We start from the raw sequence: 27,365 nt of genomic DNA on the forward strand, positions 1-27,365 counted from the left end.
CACACACACACACACACAGCTACAGGCAGGCAAGAATGCAGTTGTCTTGTCTCCTCCCCACCCCCAATCCATATATACCAGCAGCAAAAGGCTAATCTCATGCACAGAACGAGGTATGCCCTGGGCTGTGATATCTGGGGATTACTCTTTCCATCCTCTGATTGTATTCAGCTAAAGCCACTTTCACAGACTCCACCATGCTTGTAATAAGCGTTAAAGCTCATTGCATCATAGCTCCTAGACCTAACTTTCCCATTAGCCTGGTATTAGATTAGACAATCAGAGCCTGTTGGGCAGGATTAGGAAAGCCCTTTTGTAAGAGAAGCAAATGTAATCTCTCCTGTTGGCTGGACCTCTATATTCAGTGCCCTTGCTCTCTCCCAGCGCAAAAGACAGTTTCAGACAGGCTGGAGTCAGGTCCCAACCCACACCCTGGCCCTCCCTACCACCTATATTTATCACCTTCCTTTGCACACCATGACATACAGAGCAACTAGAGTGCGTAATCTGAGGATTTGGAACTCCCTCCCCCAGCCCACGAAGCGCTCCGGATTCTGCCAGGTTTTATGTTTTCCTCTATGAGGATTTGCTGGTGCTTATCCCAGTTCTCTTTGTGAATGGGCACGGGTGCCAATCTGAGCTCAGAGAGTGTTTCAATAAACTGGGAGTTGCTAGTGTCCTGCTGATTTCTTCTGTTCACAGATTAGTGTGCCTTCAAGCTTTTTGTGAATTGAGAAATGAGACACCTGGAAAATTTGAGCTGAGTTGCAGGGGGTGGGGGTGGGGGGAGGAGGTGTGGCTAGTTCTGAAGGGGACCTGGGACAAAAGGGAGGGGAGCAGCATAGAGAAAAAAGCTCTGGATGCGAATGTATTGTGTGCAGTGCAAAAGATGATGCAGGTGCAGGCAAGGTGATTCATGGGCCAAATGCAATTAGATTATGGGCCAAATGCAATTAAGGTGCATGGAAAAAGACCAAAGTTGGTCTTCATATACAAATTCAAATACATGCAGGTGTGGGCTAATCTAGTCTTATTTGAAGGCGGAGTGGGGTGTGGATTTAATAACAGCAAAATACTGCTCAAATGTAGGCAAGCCCTTACTTTGCATGCAGAAGGTCCCGGGTTCAATTCCTGGCACCTCCAGGAGAGCTGGAAAATTTGTATTGTATTGTCTCAGGGCAGTTCACAGTATTTCCATGTTCATGCAGTTTTTGGCCCTGGTTCATAGTCAGTTGCATGTGTTAGTAATGCCAACCTTTTTGGACACAGGAGTTAAGAGCCCGGTTCTATAGTCCACTTGCTTGGGGATGCCACCAAAAATAGTTTCCCCAAGACATGTTGTCTCCCTCCTGCTGGAATATCTGACCACTACCACAAGGATCAGGGCCATCATGTTTCTGCTCTCCTAACAGTGGTAGCCAAACCCATGGAGTACAGGCAGGCAGAATCCAAGCTGCAGCAAGCACTCCTAGGAGTGACAGTAGGGCAGGGGCTACTCATGGGGAGACTATTTGGGGCAGCAGCTCTGTGGCAAATATAATGCGCAGCTCTAAGCACTGGAGAGCTTGCCTCATCATAACTTGCCCGATGCAAACTTCTCTCACCTGTGACATTCTTGCGCAACTCATCATCTTGCTCGCATAAAGTGCGCATCAGCTCATAGATCCCGTTTTCTTCCACCAGGGCCAGCTTGTTTTCAGCATTGTCATAGATGAGGTTGCGCATGGCTCCAGTGGCATGGCGCTGCACCTCATGGTTGGAGTTGTTGAAGAGCTTCACTAGTTTGGGCACGGCTTGGAGGCTGCGAGCCTGTTGAGGCAGAGAGACAGGGACAGAAAGAGTAGTACACTTGTCAGAGAGAAACAAGAAAGCAGGTCTCTGCGTGGAACTTTTCAGTATGCCATGCCACCTAAGGCTGCCTGCTCTGTTCTCATTCCAGATAACTTACTCATCCCCACAGGCAAGAGCCCAATGCATCAGAATGAGTGCTGTTGCAGGCTTTTCAATGAGATGTATCAGTGACTAAACCTGCAGTCCACATTGGTCCCCCTGGGAAACAAGCTCAGGCCCTTGACATGGCACGTTCCCAGTATCACCTTGGGATATGCCTCTGCTGCCTCACCTGTTTCTTGGCATCATTGTCACTATAGCATTTGTGCTGGATGTAGGCAGCTCCAAGCACCTGTAGGTTGGGGTCACTGGCCATCAGGTATTTCACCGCAGAAGGGAGATCAATGTCATCAAACCTGAAAACCAAGGCCTAGTTAGAGGGAATAGTGTGCATTTTCCCATCTTCACCTCATTCACATAGAGCTCTAATAAATGTCCCCTGAATACTGTGCTTATATATATATATATATATATATATATATATATATATATCTCCAAATGTATATTAAGCAAATCTTAATGTCTTTATTTTATCATGTTTGCAGATTGGAGGTATACAAAGGGTTTTTCTTTTCTTTTCTTTTTTGCAAAACCAAAAGTATTTTGTAAAAAAGAGCGAGGGATAGAGGGGTTTGGAATTGAGAATTAGATGGCAAAGGAGAAGACTGCAAACAGGCATGAAGGACAGTAGGGTCCAGCACAGCAGAAAAGCACACTGAGTAACAACTGCAACCTTTGGTCAGGCTTACTCTGTTTTCTGAACCCTTACTATTTGGTTCTCGCAGTTCTGTGCCTTTCTTCCTAACTGCAATGGCTAGATGCATTCTTTGTTCTTCAAAACTATGAGACTGGAGAGTCTCAGAATGAAAGATACCAGAATGGATTCCAGGTTCTGTGCTTCCACAATGGATATGCTGAAAACAGAAAGCTAAGTATAGTATTCCACCCCACACCCACCAAGGAAATTACAGAATGGGTTTCTGGGTTTCCCCCCCCCTGCTGTTATTCTGTCTCTCACAGCTACAAAAAACCTATCATTAAAATTATGGACTGGTCAGAGGGCAAACAGGCAAACTTGGCAAGGGGTCAAATACTTCCCCCCCCTCACTGTAAGTCAACACCCTACTAGCCATAAACAAGTGGATTGACAGAGGCTGTCACATCGCCTTGGCCAGGGGTAGGCAACCTAAGGACGGATGCGTCTCAATTGCCTTCTCAATCTGGCCCGCGGACAGTCCGGAAATCAGCGTGTTTTTACATGAGTAGAATGTGTGCTTTTATTTAAAATGCATCTTTGGGTTATTTGTGGGGCCTGCCTGGTGTTTTTACATGAGTAGAATGTGTGCTTTTATTTAAAATGCATCTCTGGGTTATTTGTGGGGCCTGCCTGGTGTTTTGACATGAGTAGAATGTGTGCTTTTATTTAAAATGCATCTCTGGGTTATTTGTGGGGCATAGAAATTCATTCATTTTTTTTTTTTCAAAATATAGTCTGGCCTACCACATGGTCTGAGGGACGGTAGACTGGCCCACGACTGAAAAAGGTTGCTGACCCCTGGCCTTGGCTTTGGCTTCAGGATGTTACATTCAAAGCACCCTAACATGAAGTTTTGGAATTATGGGGGAAAGAAGAGTAGAAGTCCTATCATCTTCTTTGAAGCACCATCAGTTGTACTTTGCTGCTAGAGTAAAGGCATACTTCCAGAGAGGGACAACATTCATATGACTCACTGAGCAGCATTAAACAAGTGATGATCAACTACTTCAATAAAAAAATATCACCAAGGGAGGAAGAACACTATGCTCTGTGTCCCTGATTGTTCCTCTTTTTTTAGACCACCTCCACTGGGAACAGAGTGCCCCACACCCTGCAAGTAAACCGCAGGACACTCACCCTCCAGAGAAGGACTGCTGAGACATCAGTGTGTTGTGACCGTCGTACATGTCAATGGCACGCAGGTCTTGCAAATGGTGGTTGGAGTCAGCCAAGCTGCGCACAGAGGGGGCACGGGAACTGCGTTCCATCATTCCTGCATAGGAGTTCCCAGCCTGAGAAGCCTGGACCGTGCCATAGGTGCCCGTGCTAAGGCGGGAGCGGTTGTTGCTCTGGAAGCGCTGCAAGGTGCGCATGGCTGGCGCACGGATGACAGGCCTGTTCTGCGGTGCCTCCACACCATCCATCCAGTCGATGGGCCCCTTCATGCCAGCGTTGGAGCCAGCGCTCATCTGCCTTTCAAAGGTGTAGGATCTGCTGAAGCCGCCACCTGCCCGGTTTTTGTAGAGCGCTGCCTGGGCCAGTGGATCCAGCTGCTCAGACACAATGCTGTAGTGGTCATCCACACCCCCAGGACTGCCTGGCCCATCCGCCAGGCGCAGGGAGCGCAGGGACATGGTGTCATAGTTCTGATGCCCCCGGTAGTTCCGCTCGTGAAAAGACCTGGGGCGGGGGGCAGTGCCGGCAGACTGAGACATTGTGTAATTTGGGCTATAAGCCAGGCCCTTCGGCCCAACGCCATTGCTGATGGAGGCCATTCTCTTGTTGGGTCTGAGGTCCACCGCTGAGCGAGAGGACCAGCTAGTAGTTTTCATGGTGCTGTAACCTTTCTTTCCAGCTGGTGGTTGGTACAGCTACAATGGCAGGAAAGAAGGGAGTGCAATGTTTATTTTCAAAAGGAGATAGACTCTTCTATCAAATGAAATAATGCACAGTATTTGGTTTGTCCTGCAAATGCCACACCCCAGCTGCAAGGTCAAGTGGGGTCTTTCCATACCACCCATTTATTTCCCCTTGATGGGCACCATCCTCAGTGAACTGGCAGGCCACATTCTGCTCTTAGTTAACGGCCATGCTGCTCTGCACAGAATCTTAAAAGCTGGCAGAGCTGGCTCTGACACCGTCACTGGGATATTTTACTGAAACAATCGCTGCAAGATTGCATAGTACCATGGGGACCAGTTTTACAAAAACAGGGAGGGCAAAAGTGGGAATTAGATTCCTTTAACGCTGGTGGTAATCATCATGACAGTCATCATCACCCACAATTGAAGTTCATTAGCAATCAATAGGCAGCAGAAAGAGCTGGGTTTTTGAACTTACAGAGCTTTTGGGGGCTGTGCCATTTGTCTGGGATCTGGAGCTGTAGTGCTGCTGCTGAGTGCTGCATTGGCCATTGGTGGAGTTTCCGCCTGCAGGACAAGAATACATTGAGCTCACTTAGCAAGGACAGTATTGCTTTGTTTGGCAAACAGTCCAACAGTTGGGGCAGCAGGACAGCAACTGGTTGGAGTTGACAAAACTTGGAAGGAGAAATACAATATGCATAAAAATATCAAACTTTACCCTTCAAATTCTAGAGGTCTGGATTATGGGTCCATGGCAGACCTCAGTTTCTATGTTAATCAAAACAAGTGTCTTGGCTTCAATTACTCCCATGTTATGTTTCCCAGTTAATCCTGGAAACTAGTTTATACTGTTACATGGTTGGTTGTTCTAGCCTAATATTGTTCCCTCAGACTGGAAACAGTTCTCCAGGGTCCCAGGCACTGGTCCTTCTCAGCCCTGCAATGAGAGATCCTGTTAACTGGAGATGCCACAGGCCAACCCTAGGTGTCATGATTCCAGAGTGACCAGGACACCAAAATAGAGACTATAGCATCACCGACCTATGAGCTACATCAGGTTCCTGACTCTGTCTCCAATGCTGGTTCAGGGAACCACTGAAGCCCATCTCATACAACATGAGATGGAGCCACAAATGGACTCTTCCCCAAGGCCCATGGAACTGAGTGCCTCCCATACTAGCTTGCTAGTCTATTGGCAAAGAGTGAGTGCCAGGTAGGTATAGAGTGCAGGAGAAGTCCCAGTCCTCAGGCCAGGGGGTGGGCCTTCAAGAGACTCTAACAGGAGGAGCCTAGGAGAGGTGACTGGAGGCAGAGGCTCAAATTTTCAATTCCAGCTCTGGTTTGAGCAAGTTGCTCAACTAAGAGCTCTTCTTGCTACATGGGCTCCTCCATGGGACCAGAAGAGGACACTAGTGGACACGGCACATACAAGTTGTGGTTCCTGGAAATAAAAGGCAGAGGTACATCAGGAAGAATCCACCTAATCCAGCATTCTTTTTCTAGCTGAAAACTTGTAAGCAAGACATAGCATGGTGTCTATGCTATTTGTCCACCAGAAACCACTATCCTCCATCTATATTTGGGAGATTCAATGTCATAGTCATGGCTTCCTGCAATATATATCTTAGACCATGCAGCCTGTGTGATGAAAGACCATGGTGGCTGTCTGTGACACAGTTCCATACCTTATGACAGCCCAGGGAATTCAGAGAAGTGGAAGCCACCAGGCCTTTGACCTTATGAATCCTCCACCACACCGGAACTGGCCTTACTCAGGATTTTATTTATCTTCAGAACCCTGTACTAACTTCTTAAGCAATGTCACCTTTTTAGTCCTAGGCATTCTGGTTGGGAAACAGTTGATTATGTGTCTGGATTACCTTATCTTTTTTTCTGACCTACCCAGGCCTTTGCCAAGTGACGTTATATGCACCAAATTGTTCTTTCCTGGGTGCTTTTGGGATTGCATCCTTGGTTTATCTAACCAACGTCCTTTAAGGACCTTGCTCTCACTATGATCTATATTTCATTCCTATTGATAACTCATTTCTGGGGACACTACAGTTACTCAGAAGTGTGGAATATGTTTTCTGCAGTTACACAGAGGAACTTTTGGCCAACCTAACTTTGTCTATCTCAGGGATGAACCCTATCATTAGAAACAGATCCTAGGAATGAACCCTGGCAGAAATTAAATCCTAGCACTAACTTGAGCATTAATAAATGCTGAGTAGCACAGGGCTATTTACTGCTTGATAGATTCCTGGATATGAAAGCTACTGTTAATTCAGTCTAAAATTACACTGGCCTCCATTTCACTCCACTGCATGAAACTGTTGACTCAGTTGGTTATCTATTATCACCCTTAAATGCTTGTTGGCATCATGACTGCATAGCCAATTATCCAATAACTTGTCAAGGGTCTCTGACCTGAACCTAATTTTCAAAGCCATCCCTCATTGCCCTTGCAATGTCCCTCTTGTCCACCATATGTTCCTAGTCATTTGGATTTGCCTGCAGCCAAACCTTATATAGCTCGGAGAGGCCATCCATTGTAGCGCCTGCCAAAACCATAGCAAAAAGCTCGCAAACACATTGAGGTGTCCCACACTTTCTGGAGCGTAAATTACTGTTACAAAAATGTCCTTTATTTCAGAACCTCCTTGTTTTCCACAAGACAACTGTCTAGCTTCCACTCTTTGAGCTTGTCAGTTCTTCCAAAGACACCTTCGTCCTCTACAAAGGCTCAAAGCTTTTCACAAAGAACACAAGGGCATAATAAGCAACTTGCTGGTTCAGATCAAAGGTCTACCTAGCCAGTCCATCATTCTGCCTCAGAATGTGGGCAGCCAGGTGTCTCTGACAAACTCACTAGACAAAAAAATGGCAACAATCATACCCTTCAGTTCGTTTCCAAACAGCTGGTATTCACTTAAACTAGGGATGCAGCCTCAAAACATGGGAATGTTTGCAATCATGGGTAACATCTATCAAAAGTAAGCTAAGCTTGAACTCATCACCATACTCGTGGTAATTCACACCATTAGTTAATGAACCACTCTATGAATAAGTACTTTTTATTCATCCTAGAGCAAATACTTCCTTGAGCAACTTTGTGTTCTGTTCTTATGGGAGAAGGTGAACAATTTCTCTCTCTCCATTCTCTTCACATCATTCATGATTGTATAAACTTTAGCTTGTGCCCTCTGAGTTGTCTATTTTCTAAGCCAAGTAAAGTATTATTTCATTTTTATAGGACTCTTGACTTCCCCAATTATCTCTCTCATGTCAGGTTGTTTTGCTTGACCCTCATTTAGAGGCTTCCATCTTCCATTTTAAATTCATAAGACTGAGATACGAGTTATCCTCCATCTTACTGCATTTGGCTCTTCCCTTTCCTGTCATCCATTTATTTGTGGTGGTTTTCTGATGCTCTTTTAATCAGATTGTAATAGCATGGTGGTTCACATTCCACCTACGCATGAATTCCTGGATAATATCCCAGAACACACTGTACTGGGATCTGGCACAGTGCCTTCTGGGTAATGACACCTCCATTCACTTTTTGGGAAGAAAGTGGAAATGGCTACACATTTTGGAAAGATGATCTATTCATTCATTATGATTAAAAACCATTAGCGTGGTGATTATTAAAGGTGCCCTTGTTCAGAGGTGCATGCCTCCTAGGGCTACTGCAAGGTAGAAGGGGGAAATGAAAATGGCAGGGAATTGTACTGGCTTTGCACTTGTCAGAGGCCCAGATGGGACTTAACACTAAGCCAAACCATGACTTAGAGTAGGCATCCCCAACCTTCAGCCCTCCAGATGTTTTGGACTACAATTCCCATCATCCCTGACCACTGGTCCTGTTAGCCAGGGATCATGGGAGTTGTAGGCCAAAACATCTGGAGGGCGGCATGTTGGGGATGCCTGACTTAGAGTGAATAAGCAAACGTGCAGGTTCCCAGAGAGAAGACTGGCCACTTTGCTTTTTCTCTGGTCCTGCTGTGAGCTGAGCATGGCAAACCATAGAACAAACCTTGGCTACAGGTCACAGTTTGTCTGGAGCAAGATAAACCATGAGCCCAGGTTTGGACACAACACTAAGCCAAATCACAGCACAGTGCTGGATGTTCTCCCAGCTGTGTCACACACAATCCTTGATCACAGGTGATATTGTGGGTGAGAGAAAAGGAAAGACCAGGACATTAGCACCGCTATCAGCACTGAACAAGTTTGCATCGGCAATGTTAGTAGAGGAAACCTCCAAAGCAAAGGCACTTGCTTCCTGTGCCCTTTAGGGACCCTATAGTCATAGTTTACAACTCAAGTGCCAAAGAACAGTGTGGGAAATGGCTTTGGAGCTGTCCTCTCACTTTCTTATCTGCAAAATGCTTGGTTTTCTTCTTGCTTGGCTGCACTGGTTCTCCTTTCCGACAAACAGAAATGCAAGACAATCCCACAGAGGGGCTAGCTAATAAGCTTCAGCTCCTTGTGTTCCCTCTCCATTAACTTTCTCCAATCCTTCTTTCCCAGGCATCCTTTCATTTTGTATAAATATTAAAACACTTTTTAAATGGTTGCTTAACAAAGGCCCTTTTTAGAAAGCTGTAACCTGGCACAGTTCCTGGATAGCTGAAGGGAGTTGACCAGCTATCAGCGCAGCCATAATGCTACTGAGTGATTGTATTTCAGAAGCTGCAGAATCATCGGAAGAGACCTGAGCCAAAATCCAGCAAGTAGAATGTTTTTGGTGGTGAAATATACTCAGAGTCGCAAAGTGATTTCATGCTCTTTATTCAGCTCATAGTGGTGAGGAGGAATGAATAAATGTCCCCTCACAGTATCTGCTTTATATACATTATTTACACAATGGGCTGCACATGATTGGCTAATTCTGGAATTCTACTGTAAGCCAATCAGGTTGTGGATTCACTTCTATCTGGAGCAGGATTGGGTGGTTCCTGCCAACCAATCATACTGCTGCATTGTTCTAGGACCAATCAGACTGCTGCATTCTGAATCCTATTGTTCTAGGACCAATCAGACTGCTGCCTTTTGGATCCTATTGTTCTAGGACCAATCAGACTGCTACAGTTTGGATCCTATTCAACTCAGTACATAACACCCCTCCCCTCTAAGTTCCAGTCCTGCCCGGGAGGTCGCATTCATAGTCCTCAAGGTATGCCGGCGGCCTACGTGTGCGTTGTGGCCTGGGGTGTTCCCTGGTCCGGGCTCCGGGTTCTGGCTCGTGTTCCAAGGATGCTGGCTGTGATGCGGCTGTTTGGTCTGGTGCAACCGGCTCGCTCAGTCGTGGTTCTGGTTCCGGTGTCCTTTCGGCCTCACGGGTCCTCTCTGTATTTACTGATTCTGCCTCTCCTGCTGGCCCCTCCTGCTCTATGGGCCTCACTGCCCCGCTGTTCCCTTGGGACTCCTCTGACCTGTCCTCCTCCTGGTTTTCTCCCGGGAATCGTCGCCGTATCTGGTCGCAGTGGCGGCGCCAGCATTGCCCCCCATCCGTTAGCACCTCGTACGACACGGGGCCAGTGACCCTGGTGATTGTGGCGGGTACCCATGCTGGGCCTGCCCCAAAATTCTTTGCGTACACTGGGTCCTGGGCCTCGAAGGTCCGGGGGTTCCTGCCTTCCCCCACCACTACCTCATCCTGAGCTCTATCGGGGTGAAGGCGGTCCAATCTGATTGCAAGGCGCCGACCCATTAGTAGTTCAGCGGGGCTCCGGCCAGTCGTTGAGCTGGGGGTGCTGTGCTGTGCTAGAAGGAATGTGGCAAGGCGGTACTCCCAGTCCCCTTGCGTCATGCGGCGAAGGGTGTCCTTGGTGGTCCGCACCATGCGTTCTGCTTGGCCATTGGTGGCAGGGTGGAACGGCGCCGAACGGATGTGGCGGATGGCGTTTTGCGCTGTGAAGGTTTGGAATTCTCCTGACGTAAATGCAGTCCCGTTGTCTGAGACGAGAGTGTCAGGGAGCCCGTGGGTTGCAAACAGCCTGCGTAGTACCCGGATGGCTGCGGACGTGGAAGTGGACGGTACCAGTGCGACTTCCAGCCATTTGGTGTAGGAGTCCACCACTATGAAGAATGTTTTCCCCTGAAAGGGGCCAGCGAAATCCACATGCAGGCGTGACCATGGTGCTCGGGCGGACTCCCAGGACTGGACTGGGGCCCTTGGGGGATCTGGGCGGGATTCTTGGCAGGCCTGGCAGTGTTTGACCCAGGCCTCTATCTCTCCATCGATCCCCGGCCACCACACATAACTCCTGGCAAGGGCCTTCATTCTTACTACCCCTGGATGTGTCTCGTGTAGGGCTGTGAGGACCCTTTTGCAGAGGGGCTGGGGAACAACGACTCTGCTTCCCCATAACAGGCACCCCTTGTGGGCCGACAGTTCATGTTTGCGGGTTGTGTAGCCGGCGAATTCTGGCCCGGGGCTGCTGCTGGGCCATCCCCTCCACACCCAGTCCAGGACCCGGGAGATGACCCTATCTTTCTTGGAATGGTGTGCAACTTCTTGTGCCTGAATGGGGCGGTCGGGAAGCAGCTCCAGGCTCATAACCTCTTGTGCAGGTGCTGGGTCAGGGCCTGTTTCCGGTAGTGGTAGCCTGCTGAGGGCGTCCGCATGGCCCATCGCCTTCCCAGGTCGGTGAATCAGTGCATACTGGTAGCTGGCAAGGAAAATTGACCACCTGAGGACGCGAGGAGACAGCACTTGGGGGGTCTGCTTTTCGGGGGCAAACAAGCCAAGCAACGGCTTGTGGTCAGTCACCACGGTGAAGGGCCGCCCGTACAAGAAATCATGGAATTTTTTTACTCCCTTTACGATTGCCAGACCCTCCTTGTCGATTTGCGAGTAGTTCCGCTCGGTTGTGTTGAGTGTCTGGGAAAAGTACGCCACCGGTACCTCTCTTCCATCCGGGAGTTGGTGCCCCAGGACAGCTCCAATGCCATAGGGTGAGGCGTCGCATGCTAGCACCACCGGCAGCCTCTCGTCGAAGTGTGCCAAGACCGAGTTTGAGACAAGCAAGTCCTTGACTGCCTGGAATGCGGCCTCCTGGCGCTGGCCCCACACCCAAGGGGCCCGCTTGTCCAGGAGTCTGTGTAGGGGCTCCGCTACCGCCGCCTTGTGGGGAAGGAAGGAATGGTAAAAGTTCAATAGTCCCAAGAAGGCCTGAAGTTCAGTCTTGCTCTTGGGCGCTGGGGCATCACAAATGGCCCGTACCTTGTCCCCAGTCGAGTGGACCCCTTCTGCGTCCACCATAAATCCCAGAAAGTCCACCTGAGGCACTCCTAGTAGACATTTTTCCCGCTTCACCTTGAGACCCGCCGTCTGGAAACGGTGCAGAACGGTGCGGAGGCGGTCCTCAAACTCCTCTGGTGTGGGGCCGGCAATCAACACATCATCGAAGAAGGGGGTGACGCCAGGAATCCCTTTAAGAAGAGAGTCCATTATATTCTGGAATATGCCTGGTGCCACGCTGACACCGAATTGCAGCCGCTTTACCCTGAACGCTCCTCTGTGCGTCACAATCGTCTGTGCCTCTGCTGTGGCCTCATCTACTGGCAGCTGTTGATATGCTTGGGCCAAGTCCAGCTTGCCAAAAATTTTCGACCCAGCCAGGGTGGCAAGGACATGGCTGACCACTGGCACTGGGTATGCGTGGGCCGTGAGGGCCTTGTTTATGGTACATTTGTAGTCTGCGCAGATGCGGACCGAACCATTAGGCTTGACGGGTGTGACGATTGGGGTTTCCCAGGGAGCATTAGGCACCGGCTCCAGCACTCCTTGCTCTACGAGTCGGTCCAATTCCTCGTCTATACGGGGTTTCAAGGCGAACGGGACCCGGCGGGCCTTGAGCCTGACCGGTCGTACTGCGGGGTCAAGCTGTAGCGCAATGGGGGGGCCCGTATACTGTCCCAATTTTCCATCGAAAACCCCTGGAAATTCCTTGCATATGGCGTCCACGTCCACTTGTAAGCTAGTGTGGTTCACCCCGGTGACAGCTAGCCCCAGTGGTCCAAACCATGCCAATCCCAGTAAGCTAATGTAGGGGCCCTTGACCACAAGCAAGTCCAGTTGCCGCGTCCGCCCTCGGTATTGCACCCTGAAGGTCCCCACCCCCATTGTGGGGACCTTACGTTTCTGGAAGTCCCGGAGGGTGAATGGGGCCGGCCTGAGTTTGGGACCCCCAGTGGGACACAGTTTCCTTAAGGTCCTTGCCGAGATTATGGATAGAGTTGAACCCGTGTCAAGCTCCATGCGGCATGGGGCCCCCTCTATCTGTACCTCTACATAAATTTTCTCTACGTTGGGGTGGGGCAACTGGTATACCTGGAAGTCCGTGAGCTCCGTCGAGTTGCCTTGGTGCGTTGGGCCCCGGGACCTGGGGCTCTTGGATTGGTCATCTGATGCCTGGTGTCGGGTGGGCCGAGCCCGACACACCCGGGCGATGTGTCCCGATTTTCTGCACTGCCTGCACTCTGCGTTGCGGAAACGGCAGGTCCTCCTCTCGTGACTCTCCCCGCAGCTTGCGCAGTTCCCTCCTTCTCGTCGAGGCAGCTGTGGTCTGTGCGCTGCTTGAGTGCGCTGCTGTACTCGGTGCACCTCCTCCCTGTCGGATCCTGAGTCGTCGGTGAGGTCTTCATGGTGGACCCTCGGTTGGGATGGCAGGCTCGGCCGTGCCTCTTGGGTCGACCTCTCGGCAGCTTCTGTTGCCAGGGCCTCCTCCAGAGCGACCTGGAACGTTAGGTCCTTCTTAGCGTAGAGGCGCCGTTGCAGCTTCTCATCCTTCAGGCCACCGACGAGGCGGTCACGAAGCATGTTCTCCAGCTCTGAGAAGTTGCAGAACCGGGCGGCTTGGCGGAGAGAGGTCACAAACCCAGTTATGGTTTCCCCAGGGGCTTGCCGCTTTGCGTAGAAGGCATTTCGACGAGCCACCACTGAGGGCTGCGGCGAAAAGTGCCCCTTCAGCTGTTCCATTATTGTTTTGTATGGAACAGTAGCGACGTCTTCAGGCGCAAGGAGAGCCCGGGCGATTTCAAACGTCTCCTCTCCGCAGACGCTGAAGAATATCGCCCTCTTCTTGGCGTCTTCTTCGTCGGTGACCCCTTTGGCTTCTAGGAGGAAGGTGAAACGGGAGGCGTACGCTTCCCAGTCTCCAGATGCTGGGTTGAATGGCGAGAAGCTGCTGTTGGCTGCCATTCTGAGTTCCTTGTGCCCCGGAGCTGAAGCCTGGATACACGGTGCGAGGCAGCGGTGCGGCAGTTGGCGGTGCTGCGGTGCTGTGTGTGGCAGTCAGCTCAGCGGGATCCCACCTTCGTCGCCAGTGAAATATACTCAGAGTCGCAAAGTGATTTCATGCTCTTTATTCAGCTCATAGTGGTGAGGAGGAATGAATAAATGTCCCCTCACAGTATCTGCTTTATATACATTATTTACACAATGGGCTGCACATGATTGGCTAATTCTGGAATTCTACTGTAAGCCAATCAGGTTGTGGATTCACTTCTATCTGGAGCAGGATTGGGTGGTTCCTGCCAACCAATCATACTGCTGCATTGTTCTAGGACCAATCAGACTGCTGCATTCTGAATCCTATTGTTCTAGGACCAATCAGACTGCTGCCTTTTGGATCCTATTGTTCTAGGACCAATCAGACTGCTACAGTTTGGATCCTATTCAACTCAGTACATAACAGGTGGGCTCAGATTTTGTTTAATGTTTTTTCTCAGAACCATCTGACTGCTTTTGCGGCTGTGAGGGAGGAGATACGCACAGCAGTATCCCATATCCATTTTAGAAGAATCTGTTGAAGATAACAACTTAACTCAGAAGAAATGTAAAACATGGTTTACCACTAAACTTGAATGAACAAAACCTTATTTTGACTGATGTTCAAACCAGACCAAGAAACAAGTCTTAATCCCTATGGGCAAGTTTACACTAGCAGTTTTTTGGATGATACCATATGAGATGCACCCCTAAGACTGGAAATATTGTGCATTCCCCAGAGACAGAACACCATTGGTGTGCCTGTGTGGGGTGGTGGTGGTGGTGGTTGTTTTTTAAAGCTGGGGAACAGTTTTTGCTCCTAAGACATGCTGTACTCTTAAGCGCTTGGCACAGAACACGCTAACTAGCTAGCTATACTATTGCAACATCAAGTTATACTGACATAGCAAATATGCTAGTGCACAAGCTTAGAGAAGTAGTATTATTTAATGCTTAAAAACAGCACTATGGACTGGTTTAAAAGATCTATGGTAGTTCAAAACATCAAAAGAAAACCTATACAAATGGTCACTATGCACAGCTCCAGAAGAGGGAAGAAAACGTCGCTACTACCAAGCAAGAAACACCATTTATGTGAAGCCTGTCACTTAACTCAGGGGTCACAAACCCAATGCCCATGAGAACCAATGTGCCCACCAGTTCCTTCTATGACACCCTCAAAAGGTAACAGTAAATATCCCCTCAAAAACCCATAATGTATGAGGGACTATTTGCTCTTATTGCTCACTTCCTGATTGCACCAGCTTGGTCTGTCCTATATTCTCCCACAGGAGCCATTTTATGTTCTGTCACACCCCCATGGCAGCCATTTTGTGACTGGCACCCACAGCCTTAAACCCTTTGTTCTTTTTAAAGAATACAATTTTCATACATTAATCCCTTATTACGCTTTCCTTTCTCTCTGTGTGTTCTCCAACTCTCTCTCTCTCTCTCTCTCTCTCTCTCTCTCTCTCTCTCACACACACACACACACACACACACACAGTTTATGTTTAATGTATATGAGATCATAATATGGACAATTTCCTCAACCAAGGAACAGCTGCTAGAATGGGACTCCTAAAACCAGTGGGAGAAACAAAAGGGGTGCCTAGAATTCAGGTGTCAAATCATATAGCATACAAAACACCACAAAGAATCACCATTTATTTACACTACAAAGGGGAAATGGAGCTGGAAAGGATAAAGAAACACTGCATAATTAAGGAAACTACCATGCCTATCTTGTGTAATGCACCAATGATTAAAGGTGTAGATTTTGTAAAAGCTTACTGAAGCTGTAGTGAGAGAAAAATATGTACCTGCAACACTAGAGGACCTTCTCCTGAAAGAGACAGGAACCAAAGTATTTTCCAAATAGGATACTTTAGTATCTAGCAAATACCTTTGACAAACTAGACTGCTACACTGACTAGATTTATCACACCCTTTGGGAGATTTTGTTTTCAGCGCTTACCATTTGGAATTGCAAGTGCTTCCTAGATTTTTTAAACAAAGATGACAGAAGTCCTGAGAGAGATAAAAGGAGTAATTGTCTTCCTGAATGACATTCTAATACAGAGTACATCAGTGGAAGAAAGACCATGACAAAACACTGGTCACTGTCAGGAATAAGATCCATTAATCTGGACTCAATATAAACAAGGAGAAATGCATTTTTCATCAAGGTGAAGTTGAATTACTTGGACAACTAATCACACAACATGGGACAAAGCCATGCCTAGAGATGGTAAATGCCATCAAAGAACTGAAAGCGCTGAAGGCTACAGAACTGAGACAATTTCTGGAAATGCTGAACTATCTTCTAGGATAATATTTGTACAATACTTCAAAAGATAAACAACGACTACACCGATTATTGAAATCCACTACTTCCTGGTTTTGTGGATCAGTTCTGTGGGCTGCCTTTAAAAATATAAATGAGATGATTGCAAATCTGTTTTAGGGTGCCACAAGCCTACAATGGGTAGCACTGATGCAAAAAACTACAGATTTAGAAGGCGTGCTATTACAATTGCATGGTTCAGAATGGATGCCAGTCACATTCTGCTCTAGAACTCTAACCAGAGCAGAAAAAAATATTATGAAAACATTGAGAAATTTTTTGCTAGTGTTTGGGCATGCAAAAACTTTTACAGATACCTATGTGATCTGTCTTATTTCAGATTCGCAGACCATAATCCCTTTGTGACCTTGATTAAAGAAAAAAACATGTAGCAGAATATATTACAAGAAAACAATTGATCATAGCAGACACCTTGTCACAAAGTCCCACAAGAGCCTGATTATATTCTGCTGAGAGTGAACATGGAATACTTAACAGAAACTGATGATATCTTCTTCCTATCACTGAGAAGGTGCGATCACCAAAAGCAAACTCTCAAGCTTGCATAGTAGAACTAACAGCAATGTTACTTTCACGACTACTACTTACTCTGAGTTATTTGGAAGCTGTCAAGGTAAATGACCGAAGACCTGAACTATCAAGTAGTTTAACAGCACTGATGTACTGGTTGTTTATTTAAATAAGGAAGGGGTGTTGTGTGGATAGTGTCATTCTCCGGTTTGGTCAATAGGTGGCATTGTACTTAGTTAAATCTTCAAGAGTTTCCTTTGTTGGTTCTGTTCTTGTTGGAGACAATGATGTTCTTATCTAGCTGCCTGCCTGGAAGCCCTCTAAGCCTTCCATGACATGTGATAACAAATCTATTTAGAGTAATGCTTATACAAATCAAAACTAATTATTATGTGCAAAGACGAAACCAAACCAAAGAAGTTGCTATGGGAGTGAAAAAAGGGTTGTGCAAACTAACCTTGCATGTCTCCATGTTATACTAATTAATTCATTACTTAGAAACATATGAGGTCAGCACTTAAAGAATGTGTAAACCTTCCTAAGTGTTGCACCACAATAAAGACACCCTCAGTTTTTCCTCCTCTGAAAGAAATTGTCCTCTTACCATAAAATGTAAGTAAAGTGGGGGAATCTCTCTTCATACCAGAAGATTAGGAAACTAGGTCTGTTTCTGCAGAGGCTTTCAACTTATTAAGCTAAACAAGATAAGCTTTATAGAGGAAATGCGGTGCTCAGAGTGAAAATTCCTCCCATTTTACTGAACAGCTGCATGTGTAGTTATCAAACATGACCCTAAGTTAAAAGAATAATCATTTAGGAGCTGTTTGCCAAATAAATCCAATGACTGATGAGGCTGATTTCCCAGCAGTGGAGGAGATACAAACCAGGCTCAAAACCGCAAATAAAATCTGAGCATTTCTCATTAATGCAGGCACACCTCATTTATTGTGCTTTGCTTTATTGTGCTTCACAGATATTGCTCCTTACAAGGATGCAGGTGCAGCTGCAGGCAGCCCAGCCACATCCAAGGGAAGGAAGCGCCCTGCTACCACCCTTCTGGCTACAGGAGTGGAGCTGGCTAGTGCTGGACCTGGGCTTTTCCCCTCCTGCCCCTGATGACAGGGGGGGGGGGACCTGGCTTAGTAGCCTACAGCATAGAGAAAACATAACTTTTATATGCACTAGGAAACAAAAACAAAAAATGTGTGACTTGCTTTAATGCAATATTTGCTTTCTTGTGCTGGTCTGGAACCAAATCCATAATATCTCTGAGGTATCTACACCTGTATCTCCTTCCTTCTCTGTGGCATTCTTTGTTTTGCAGCTACTTTTTAGCTCATGGGGCTGGCTTAGAGCAGGATGGGAAACCTGTGGCCCTCCAGATATTGCTTGACTGTGTAGCAAGACACCCCACTGCATACTTTATATGTGGAGGACCAGATTTTATTTCTCACTTATTCACTTTCTAACCACCAAATATTAGCATTAGTAAACTGTATAGTTCTGATAACTATATCCCAGAAGCTATGGTATGATAGATGTGGTACAAAACCATCTAGACACTCTTTTATAATTAAATATATTTATTATAAATATAGAGGCATAATAAGACGAGTTTTATACTTCAGTTTGTTACTATTGCTTTAAGACATACTTATATTTGCTCTAATAAGGTTCCTGTATCTTTACATAACAGTTATAAAGGTTTACATAAGGCTGACTAGTAAAACTTAGTCCCTAACCCTATTTACGGTAACTTAAGACCGCTTAGTCTGTCTTCCCAGTCAATCTCACTACCAAGTCCTTTGAGACAGGCTTGCAGGCAGTTCTCACTCTGGACAGCTCCAGAAGCTCCTTGCTGAATTCCCCTCATTCCTTAATGCCCTTATACGGCCTCATTGCCAATCTTCAGCTTATTCAGTGATCCAGCTCTTTGGGGGCAGGCTATCTTTCCAGCTTGGATAGCCTCTAGCCTGTCTTCCACCTGCTTCAACTTCCCCCCCTCTCTTCATCTTTGCCCCCTGTTCTTCACCCCTCATCGTTTGTCAGCTTCAACAGTAGTAGAATAGACCTATTTATTTCCCAGCCAGCCTATTCTTCAATGAATCAGATTTGATTCATTAAATCCCTCCCTCCTCATCAGCCCACTTTCCCCATCCAATAAGTGACCAATAAATTCTGCCCAATATGCCAATCAGAAATGTAGTTTTCCAGTTGCAGGAAAATGGGATGGCTTATTCCTCAGTAACGACCATATCTTTCTGGTTTTACATGAATATTTTTATTTGTTATGTCTGTGTCTCATTCTTCCTCCAAGCTGCTCAAGGAAGTATACTGGGGAGGTTGTCTGGTTTATCCTTGCATCACCACTGTGAGGAAGGTTAAGTCCATGCATAATGGCTAAGTAGTGATGTAAACCCAGATCTCCCCAGTCACAAAGGTCAGCTACATATTATGTGCATAATCTGCTATTGGATCACTTGTTATTTAAAAGACAAAATGTAGATGGGGGAGGGCTGTCAATTTATTTGAAGCAGAGTATATGCATACGACTTTCCTCCTGCACTGTTTTCCTGAAATTATCTCCCCAAGCAAGAGGGAAAGTGCCTATATTTTCCCCCATGCAGGGCAAATGCAGCTGTGTGAAAGATTTTGATCAGGAAAAAAGTGCAAAGAGAGACATATAAAAATACACATCTCATGTACTGCTCCAAAGAAATAGGCAACCTTCCCCACCCACACCCCTTGTTCCTGTGCCCCCATTTTAAAAAATCGGGAGATCATGATAGCTGGCTCCAAGCCTATGGATCGATCTAGCCACACTACACCACACTGGTTCTGACTGGTGTTAACAGCTTTTTTTCTTCTCAATGAACATCCTTTCCAAAGCAACCTTCTGCACTGAATAAGTTGTCTTATGCCTAATATACAAGATACAGATACAGCAGAGATGGAGGTAGTAGAGAGTGCTATGGATCAATACGGGGGCAGATTTACAGAGTTATGAAGGAGCCCAGAACTGACATGGCACAATGCAGGCTAGTGTTTCCCTGCAAATCTGAAAATTTTATTTTAGAAATCTGTAAAAAATCATGGAGTATGTTTACTATTTTTTATGTTATCATGATTTTTAAAGGATTTGTTGCAACACAATATTTTAGTTTATAAACCACACTGTATAACTTATATAAAGGTATGGAATAGATAGGGGGAAAGTTAATAAACAAATGAACAAAAGAGCCCTTGTAAGCATATGTATGCTTGGCAGTGGGGAGGGCAAACTAATTATGTAAACAAATATTCCACCTACAAGTTAGTGTAGAACTCACTATATGATTGATTAGAGCAGGCTAAGCGCCATTTGGATAAGCCAACAATTTGTGCTACCAAAAACTAAAGGGAATTTAGTACAACGGGGGAAAATCAGATACACTTGCAGGCCCAAGCAGGATTCAACATGTTTCGGCTGACAAAGGAGAAGCAGCATGGGATGACAGGTCAGAAACTACTATATGGAAGAGAGTCTCCTAGCTTGTGGGAGGTGGGAAGAAGAGAAGATGTTGTGTGTATCACATTATGGCTTCACTGCATGGTGTGTTTGTGGGTCCCACAAACAGGGTAGCTGAAAAAACAATCCGGCAGACGTATTCGACTCAGTTTCCAGTAAACGTATTACCTATTATTCTTGAACATACGTGATAACTTTAAAGCACATTCAAAGCACATTCTTTCTCTCAAACAATTCTGGGCACTGTAGTCTACCCCTCACAAAATCACAGAATTACAATTCCCAGCAGCCCTTAAAAACCCACAGTGCACAGAATTATTTGAGCTGGCAGTGGGTGGGGGATGTGCTTCAAATGTAGTATCCACACTTTGCATTCTGAAATCCTGTACTGGATAGTGGAGCAGCTGCTTTCACAGATTTTGTTTTTACACATTTATTTACTTCCGTAGCATACTCATAGAAATAACAATGACAACAAGTATTTAGCAACACTGTGTCCCTGGCGCTCAGGTATCCTTTACAATCCTGTCACCCTTGTTGTAAGTGACTTCCTAATGAAAAGTTAATGTGGAGATGTGAGGAGATAATTCATTCAGGCCAAAACAGGTGGAATTCCCACTTATCATCAGTAAGTACACACTGTCACACAAATGATAACACCAGGGGCAAAGTATAATTTACACAGCCCTCAGAGGGAGAGTTTGAGTTTCAGCCCACTCTTGCTAGTGCTATTTGGTGTGTCCAGCTGCCTGAAGAGACTGAGAGAGCAAATCCCAACACAGAAGCTGCCTTCCCCTTAGAGGCCATTCATATACGGTATGCTATTTCCCCCAGCTCTCATGGTCATTTTTATTGCTCAAACAAGTGACCTTGAAAATAAATCAACTGCCATGTAGTAAAGGATTTGGAAGGTTGAATCCATCCAAACAAGTCATTCCACAGTCACTGAAAAGCCCCAAGTGAGTTTATGGCATTTGTTGGATGATGGTGCCCATCACCTGCAACTTTTCCATGCCTTTCACTAAGCATGAATGGAGAACAAGGCTAGTTTGTGACTGCCTTGCAGTGGAAGTATAGTCGTGGGGTGGTGCAGAATTCTGAATACCTTTGCAATGCTTTGTTTACTTCACCAAGGTCAAGTCATTTTATTATGGTCAATTACCAGTATCAAGACAAAACCACAAATATTCAGAGATAGTGAGTTGTTCTGAGTCAAATCCGATATTCCCGCTGAGGGTTCTGCAATTGGTTCAGAGAGTCTGCCTCTGTATTCTTCCTCTGCCCTATCCTCCGCCAACCCCCAGGCAAAGAACAGCTCCAGCTGCCAACAAATACTTGGGTCATGCACTTAAAATTATCATCACCCCAAAATGTACCACAGCATCAGCACATGACCAGTATTGTTGTTAGTAGAATTTGGCAGGATGCAAGGAATTTTGCGGTGATGTGATAAACGAGCTGGTAATTTTTTATTATTTTGAATTTTCTTTATTTATCATATGTTTCACTGTATTTGCATATAGTGTTGCATGCTGCCTTGACATTTTATATGTGTGGGCAGTATATATTTTTTTCAAAATACGTAAATAAACGCTATCCTTCCATCTGCTGGGTCCAAGTTCCCTGAGGTTTTAATTTTAGCTCCATCGTGCAACAAAGCCTAGGCATTGCCTCATCTTGCCGTACTGCAAAAAGCCTGTTTGGATCAGCTCACACAAAGCACACACATGCTAAATTAACTAGGAGTGGAGATAGAAGAAACATTTTTAGAGCAGTTGGGTTAGTCTGGAAATGCCCTCACTGCTCTCAGCCCCATCTCTCTCCTCTCCAAGGTCAAGCACTTTATAAAAAAAAAAAAAACTAGTTCTGCTAGTTTGCAACAGAAGCCAACAGCATATAGTGTTAAGTGGACAGCACCCATGACAACACCAAAAGCAAAACAAAACCCTATCCCCAGAGCAGCATTATGCGTCTTCTTTTAAAGTTTCCTTTCTTCTTTTAATACATCAAAGATTAATGGATAAACATACATGTATGACGCTTTGAAAATTAGAAAAAAAGGGGAGAGTCCAGATGACACACAGAGGAGGGAAGGGACAAAACCGAGAACTAAGACAGCACTTGATGTTGTAAGTTTACCCACCAGCCATTTCAGGAGCAAAGCCAGGAGACACTGGACTCGTCCTTTGGCGGAGGAACCTGCCCATGTGATCTGCTGTGAAACCTGTTTTAATAAAGCACCCACCTTCCACTTCAGTGTCAGCCTTTAGTTACCCTGGAGTCTATACATGACGCCCAGCACTTCCTTTGCCCTGTAACAGTGGTGTAAAAATCAGTCCTACTGGGTAAAGGGCCCCACTCCAACTGAAGTGAGAGCCTGCTGCATTGCTTTCACAGAATGGATAGCCGTTCCAGAATGAATGACTATGAAGTAGTTATTGAACAATTAAATAAGCTGCTTTATTTAATATACCTTAAGAATATATGGCCCTAGCTCTGAATCCCCCAGGAGTTGCAGCTATATGGGTTTTAAACTGACCCACTTGTTAAGCAGTTGGACACGTTGAGATATGGTCTTGTGTTCATCCCTCCCCACTTCTTTCAGCCAGCCAAAGATTCAGATAAAAGAGGTAAATTGTTCTTGAAGTGTCTGCCTTTGATCTGCAGACTTAATCTGTTGCAGAGGAGAAGAGAGCACTTATTCTCGTGTGTATGTGTGCAGTGAGTGTGTGGAGCTTACAATTTTTTCATCTGCCAGGTTTGAACTCTCTCACCACTTATTCCTAACTATGGATAGAATTCTTATTTTGGAACTGAATCTAAGACTGTGACCATATTACAGGCTTAAAACACAGCTAGGGTGTTATTTTTCTTCAATTAAGATTGGAGCCAGTTCGGGGGCGGGGGGCGGGGCACATAATACATGGAATACTTCATAAGAGAGATACAGGAGAGATCTGGATTGTGGCTAATATCGTGTGTCCACTGTTTCTCAACCCAGCGGTGGGAGCACACTGGATGCAGAGCAAAAGGGAGTATGTACACAGCCAAAAATCTCTGCTCAGCATATACTTGAGCAAATCACTGTTTTTCAAGCTTCAGTTCCCCCATCTGCAACAAGGCCACAATAAGAACCTACCCTTTAGGACTGTTGTGAGGGCAAAGCAACAACAGAGCTAAAATTGGCACAGATTATAATTGCTTCCAGGCATTGCCACGTTACGACAAGTGTTGAACTGTGTGAAAAGTGGTTGCTATGCTGTACACCCCTCTCTTTCATATTCCTTTTAAGACTTCTAGAGCTACTTGTGCTTTAATGCAAAAAGAGTTCTTCTGTGTTGGGAGTACAAGGACAGGAGCCAAGAGTTCTTACACATGTAATCACCCCCGGATGTTTTATTTATTTATTATGCACTTCGAAAGGCAAGCTATGCCTCTTAAGAGGTAAATTGTACTGAAATCAACACAGCTTAGTTTTTGAATGATGCATTGGATCAGGATGTAGAAGCATTACATATTTTATACATTTGTAAGGCTAACAAACAATAGCAGCACTAGCAAAAGCTAAGCCCTTTTCCCTCTTGGGGAGGAGTCATTGGTAGATTCAGATAATTAACCCTGGATGAATCTCCTGCTAGGGTTCTCCTCATTGTTTCAAGGGAGACTTGAGGCAGCACAAAACTAGACTTCTTCTGATCTCAGCTGTTAAATGAAGCAGGTGTAATGTAAACATTCAGATGCCACTACTGCCCCTCTCCTTGTAGCAGCTACTATGCCACCATGCATGCTATCACTTTGGAAAATAAAATGTCAGGTGTTAGGAAGTACTGAAGAAGAGGCCACCAATCATAAATTTTAGAATTGGGGATGGGTGTCATGGTCAGCTCCGGCTGAAAAAAAAGCCCTGCATTCTACACACATTACAGATGTTTGGGATGAGGGTGCTCTGGCTAAAAGCAAGTGGCTTGTCTAAGGTCACCTAATGAGTTTGAGGCAAAGATTAGATTTAACTGCAGAGTCTACAATGTAGACTTCTTCGGTCTGCAATGCTACCCCAGCTCTCATATCTGTGTGTACACACAGCCCTGCAATCCATCCGTTATGAGGAACTTGGGTCCAGATGTCTCCACAACCAGTTTCAGTTCAGCCTTGTACATTGTGGTCCCCATTGTCCCAGTCAATTGGACACTTACAGCAGCTTGCCCAAGACAGTACTCAGATGCATTGTCAAATGTGTTGGCAGGGGGAACCCTAGAGCTAACAGAACATGGATGTTGTAGGTCAGAGGGGCTGAGATGTACATAGGAGAAATACAAATCTGTGTTATATCTGCCTCTGGCTATAGCAGACATTTTTATGAGCATTCCAGCAACCATAATGATGCATATCTGTATGCAGTTCTCTCCCTCCCTTTCCTATTCTGCTGCTTTCTTTATCATGTATGGTGTCTGACTAAAAAGGAAGTATGAATTATGTACAGCTGTCACTCTTCCTCTGTCTGGAATGCATCCCACCATTGCCCCTCCTAGTTTCTCCAGCTCAGAAACAGGCTGAAGCAGTTCTCAACAAGCTCGAGTGGTTGACTTTGCAAGCAAACAGCGCTTGGACCTTCACCTGACATACCCTCTTATAGCCTCCAATGCTTTAACCTCCACCGCAATCCAGAAACTGCCCACCAGCAGGCCTACATTTGAACTCCTGAATGCATGAAAAGGGAACTTTGGAATGTTGCACATGGGTGGAGAGAGGTACCCAAAAGTAAGAGGTAGGGGCCTCTCTGTCACTTGCCTACAGTTTACGACACCGTTGCAGGCCACCATCACAGAAAAAAAGCAAAGTTTTCTTCCCAAGTTAAAATTTGTAATATTCAGTGAATTGTATAATAACCTGTCCCAAGAGCTGCCAATGGAACCTCCACTCACAAAGGTGGTTGTTGCCATGGGGAAAGTGAGGTGAAAGTGTCACTTTTTGCTCAGGCTATTTCCGATGGAAAAAGAATTGGCACCAGTGGGAGATTTTTTTTCTTATTATAAAGAAGTCGAAGGGGTTGCCATGTTAAGTCTCTTGCAGTGAAAACAATCAAATAATCTTGAGGCACCTTAAAGATGAGTAACATTTATAATGGCTTTCGTAGACTTAAGCTTGCATCTTCAGATGCATTTAATGAAGTGGCCTTGGGTCAGTGGAAGCCTCTGCCACAACCACAAGACTCTTTGATTGTTTTTCATTGGGCATGGAATGCTGTTGGACGGGGCTGGGGGACAGGATGGGAAAGCCTGTGGGTGGGGAATTAAGTCAAGTATTTCAAAGAGCATGGCTGGTTGCCTAGAACACTGAAGGAGGAGCACTCCATACTGCAACATTTTGTTCCAGGTCCAAAACATTTTCCGGCCATTTAATGGTGCCCACTAAATCCTTGTGGAATGCCTCAAGGAAAGAAACAAAGAGTTGGAAATACATTGTTTTGTTACACTGAAAAGAGGGAGGAAAATGAGATCACATGAAAATGAAATGCAATATATACAGACTGTGAGAACTGCATTAAATCAGGCATAGGCAAACTCGGCTCTCCAGGACCAGTGGTCAGGGATGATGGGAATTATAGTCTCAAAACATCTGGAGGGCTGAGTTTGCCTGTGCCTGTTTTAAATGAATCTAAAATAACAACAGTGACAATTCAACAAGTACGTAGCGTTAATGATATACAAACATGCTAGCATTGGTAAGTCAATTATCCACCTACATGTGTTAAGACTACGTTCAGGACACAGATGATAGAAATGAATTTCTGGATGTTATGCTCACCAAATTGGTTATATTTCTCAGTCTTAAAAAACCCAGAAGTTTGGCTATGTGTTCATTCTGCAGGGCTTCCAAACATTTTAAAAAACCCAATAATACAGCAAAAGCTTCATATAAAAGGGCATGGCTTTGATGTGAAAACAAGGAGCTGTTTGCCACTTATTATCTGGGGTTGTTTTAAAAAAAAAAAAAACTGACTAGAGGTGTGCTTTTGTACAGGCATTGCAAGGCAAGGCAGCATTCAGTCTATAAAGGCTAAGGGAAGACGGCAACAAAGCCAATCAGCCCAAGAAGCAGACACTTGAAAAAAGAAGTAGCAGACTCAGAATAATGATCGCTCTGACCAGGGCGAGGCCCCGCTGTTTCAGGAGGAGAGGCGGCAGCACGCACATGAGACAGCACACAATGAAAAGAGTCACAGCAGGAGGGACGATCATAATCTGTCCTAAAAGCAATTTTTAAAAAGGGACTGCCAATTTTATTTTGCCATTGCAAAGATCTGAAGATTGCTGAGGAAAGACTTATGTGGTAAAAATGTAAGTGCCTATTATTAACTTTTATATATTTCACATCTCTAAAATTGTGCTAGGTTATGAAGTAACCAGAGACATATGTGCTGAAGAAGAAAAACGCCACCATGAATAACAAGGTGCCATATTTGAACAAAGGGAGAAGGACAGGAGAGTTCACTTCCCTTTGTCCATATGAGCCCCCTAGGGTAGCTTTTTGCCAATGAATGATGTTGGGACCACAACTCCCATCAGCCCCAGCCGGCACAGCTGGGAGTTGGAGTCCAACAAAATCTGGAGGGCGCCAGATTGGCACAGGCTGCCCTAGGATGAGGCACATTTTGGCCATTGTTATTCAGTAGCTTCATGCCTGTGAAATTTGATAGGCATGGCTGGGAGAGCTAGCAGGATGTTCCAGCTCTGATTACAGTCATGCCTCTTCTACTGCACCTCTCATTATCTCCCCTGCAGCAGCTTCTACCCTACTTTGCTCAGCCCCTTCTCCTGTCTCTATCACTGTTGCCACCACCTCCAGGCTTCAAGGTTTCTACAGATGCATACAACATCTGCTCTCACTTCCCTAGGGCAGGCACACCATGGTTAGACTGTGCTTCTCCCTCAATAGATTGGATCAGCTCTAGAGAGTGCCAGTGCCACCTTCTACCTGAAAGAGGGAAAGAGATGGGAAAGAGCAGAGGAGGGGAGGGGAGAGACCCCCCCCGTTACCCCTCATCTTCTGCACCAGAATAGGAGCACCTCAGCTCCATCACTGATGAGAGGAGGGAAGAGGATGTTTTGCAGGACTTTGACTTTCCATTCTGGGTATGGTAAAATTTGCAATAGCTCATTCAGACCTGTAGGATCGGTGTAACT

General features: G+C 45.8%; 1 protein-coding gene across 2 annotated transcripts in view; it reads right to left on the reverse strand.

Moving 5' to 3' along the window:
• PKP3 (plakophilin 3) overlaps nucleotides 1-27,365 on the reverse strand; it is a 76,207-nt gene that overhangs the window by 14,979 nt on the left and 33,863 nt on the right. For both annotated transcript variants that reach the window (XM_081010632.1, XM_081010631.1), the window contains 4 exons: nucleotides 4,988-5,076; nucleotides 3,785-4,518; nucleotides 2,123-2,246; nucleotides 1,605-1,809 (listed from right to left, as the gene is read on the reverse strand). In XM_081010632.1, coding sequence (XP_080866758.1) covers nucleotides 1,605-1,809; nucleotides 2,123-2,246; nucleotides 3,785-4,518; nucleotides 4,988-5,076 — 1,152 coding nt within the window. The remainder of the gene's footprint in view (nucleotides 1-1,604; nucleotides 1,810-2,122; nucleotides 2,247-3,784; nucleotides 4,519-4,987; nucleotides 5,077-27,365) is intronic.

This window comes from Podarcis pityusensis (assembly GCF_964106645.2).
Source record: "Podarcis pityusensis genome assembly, chromosome: 1".
Classification (NCBI taxonomy): Eukaryota; Metazoa; Chordata; class Lepidosauria; order Squamata; family Lacertidae; genus Podarcis; species Podarcis pityusensis.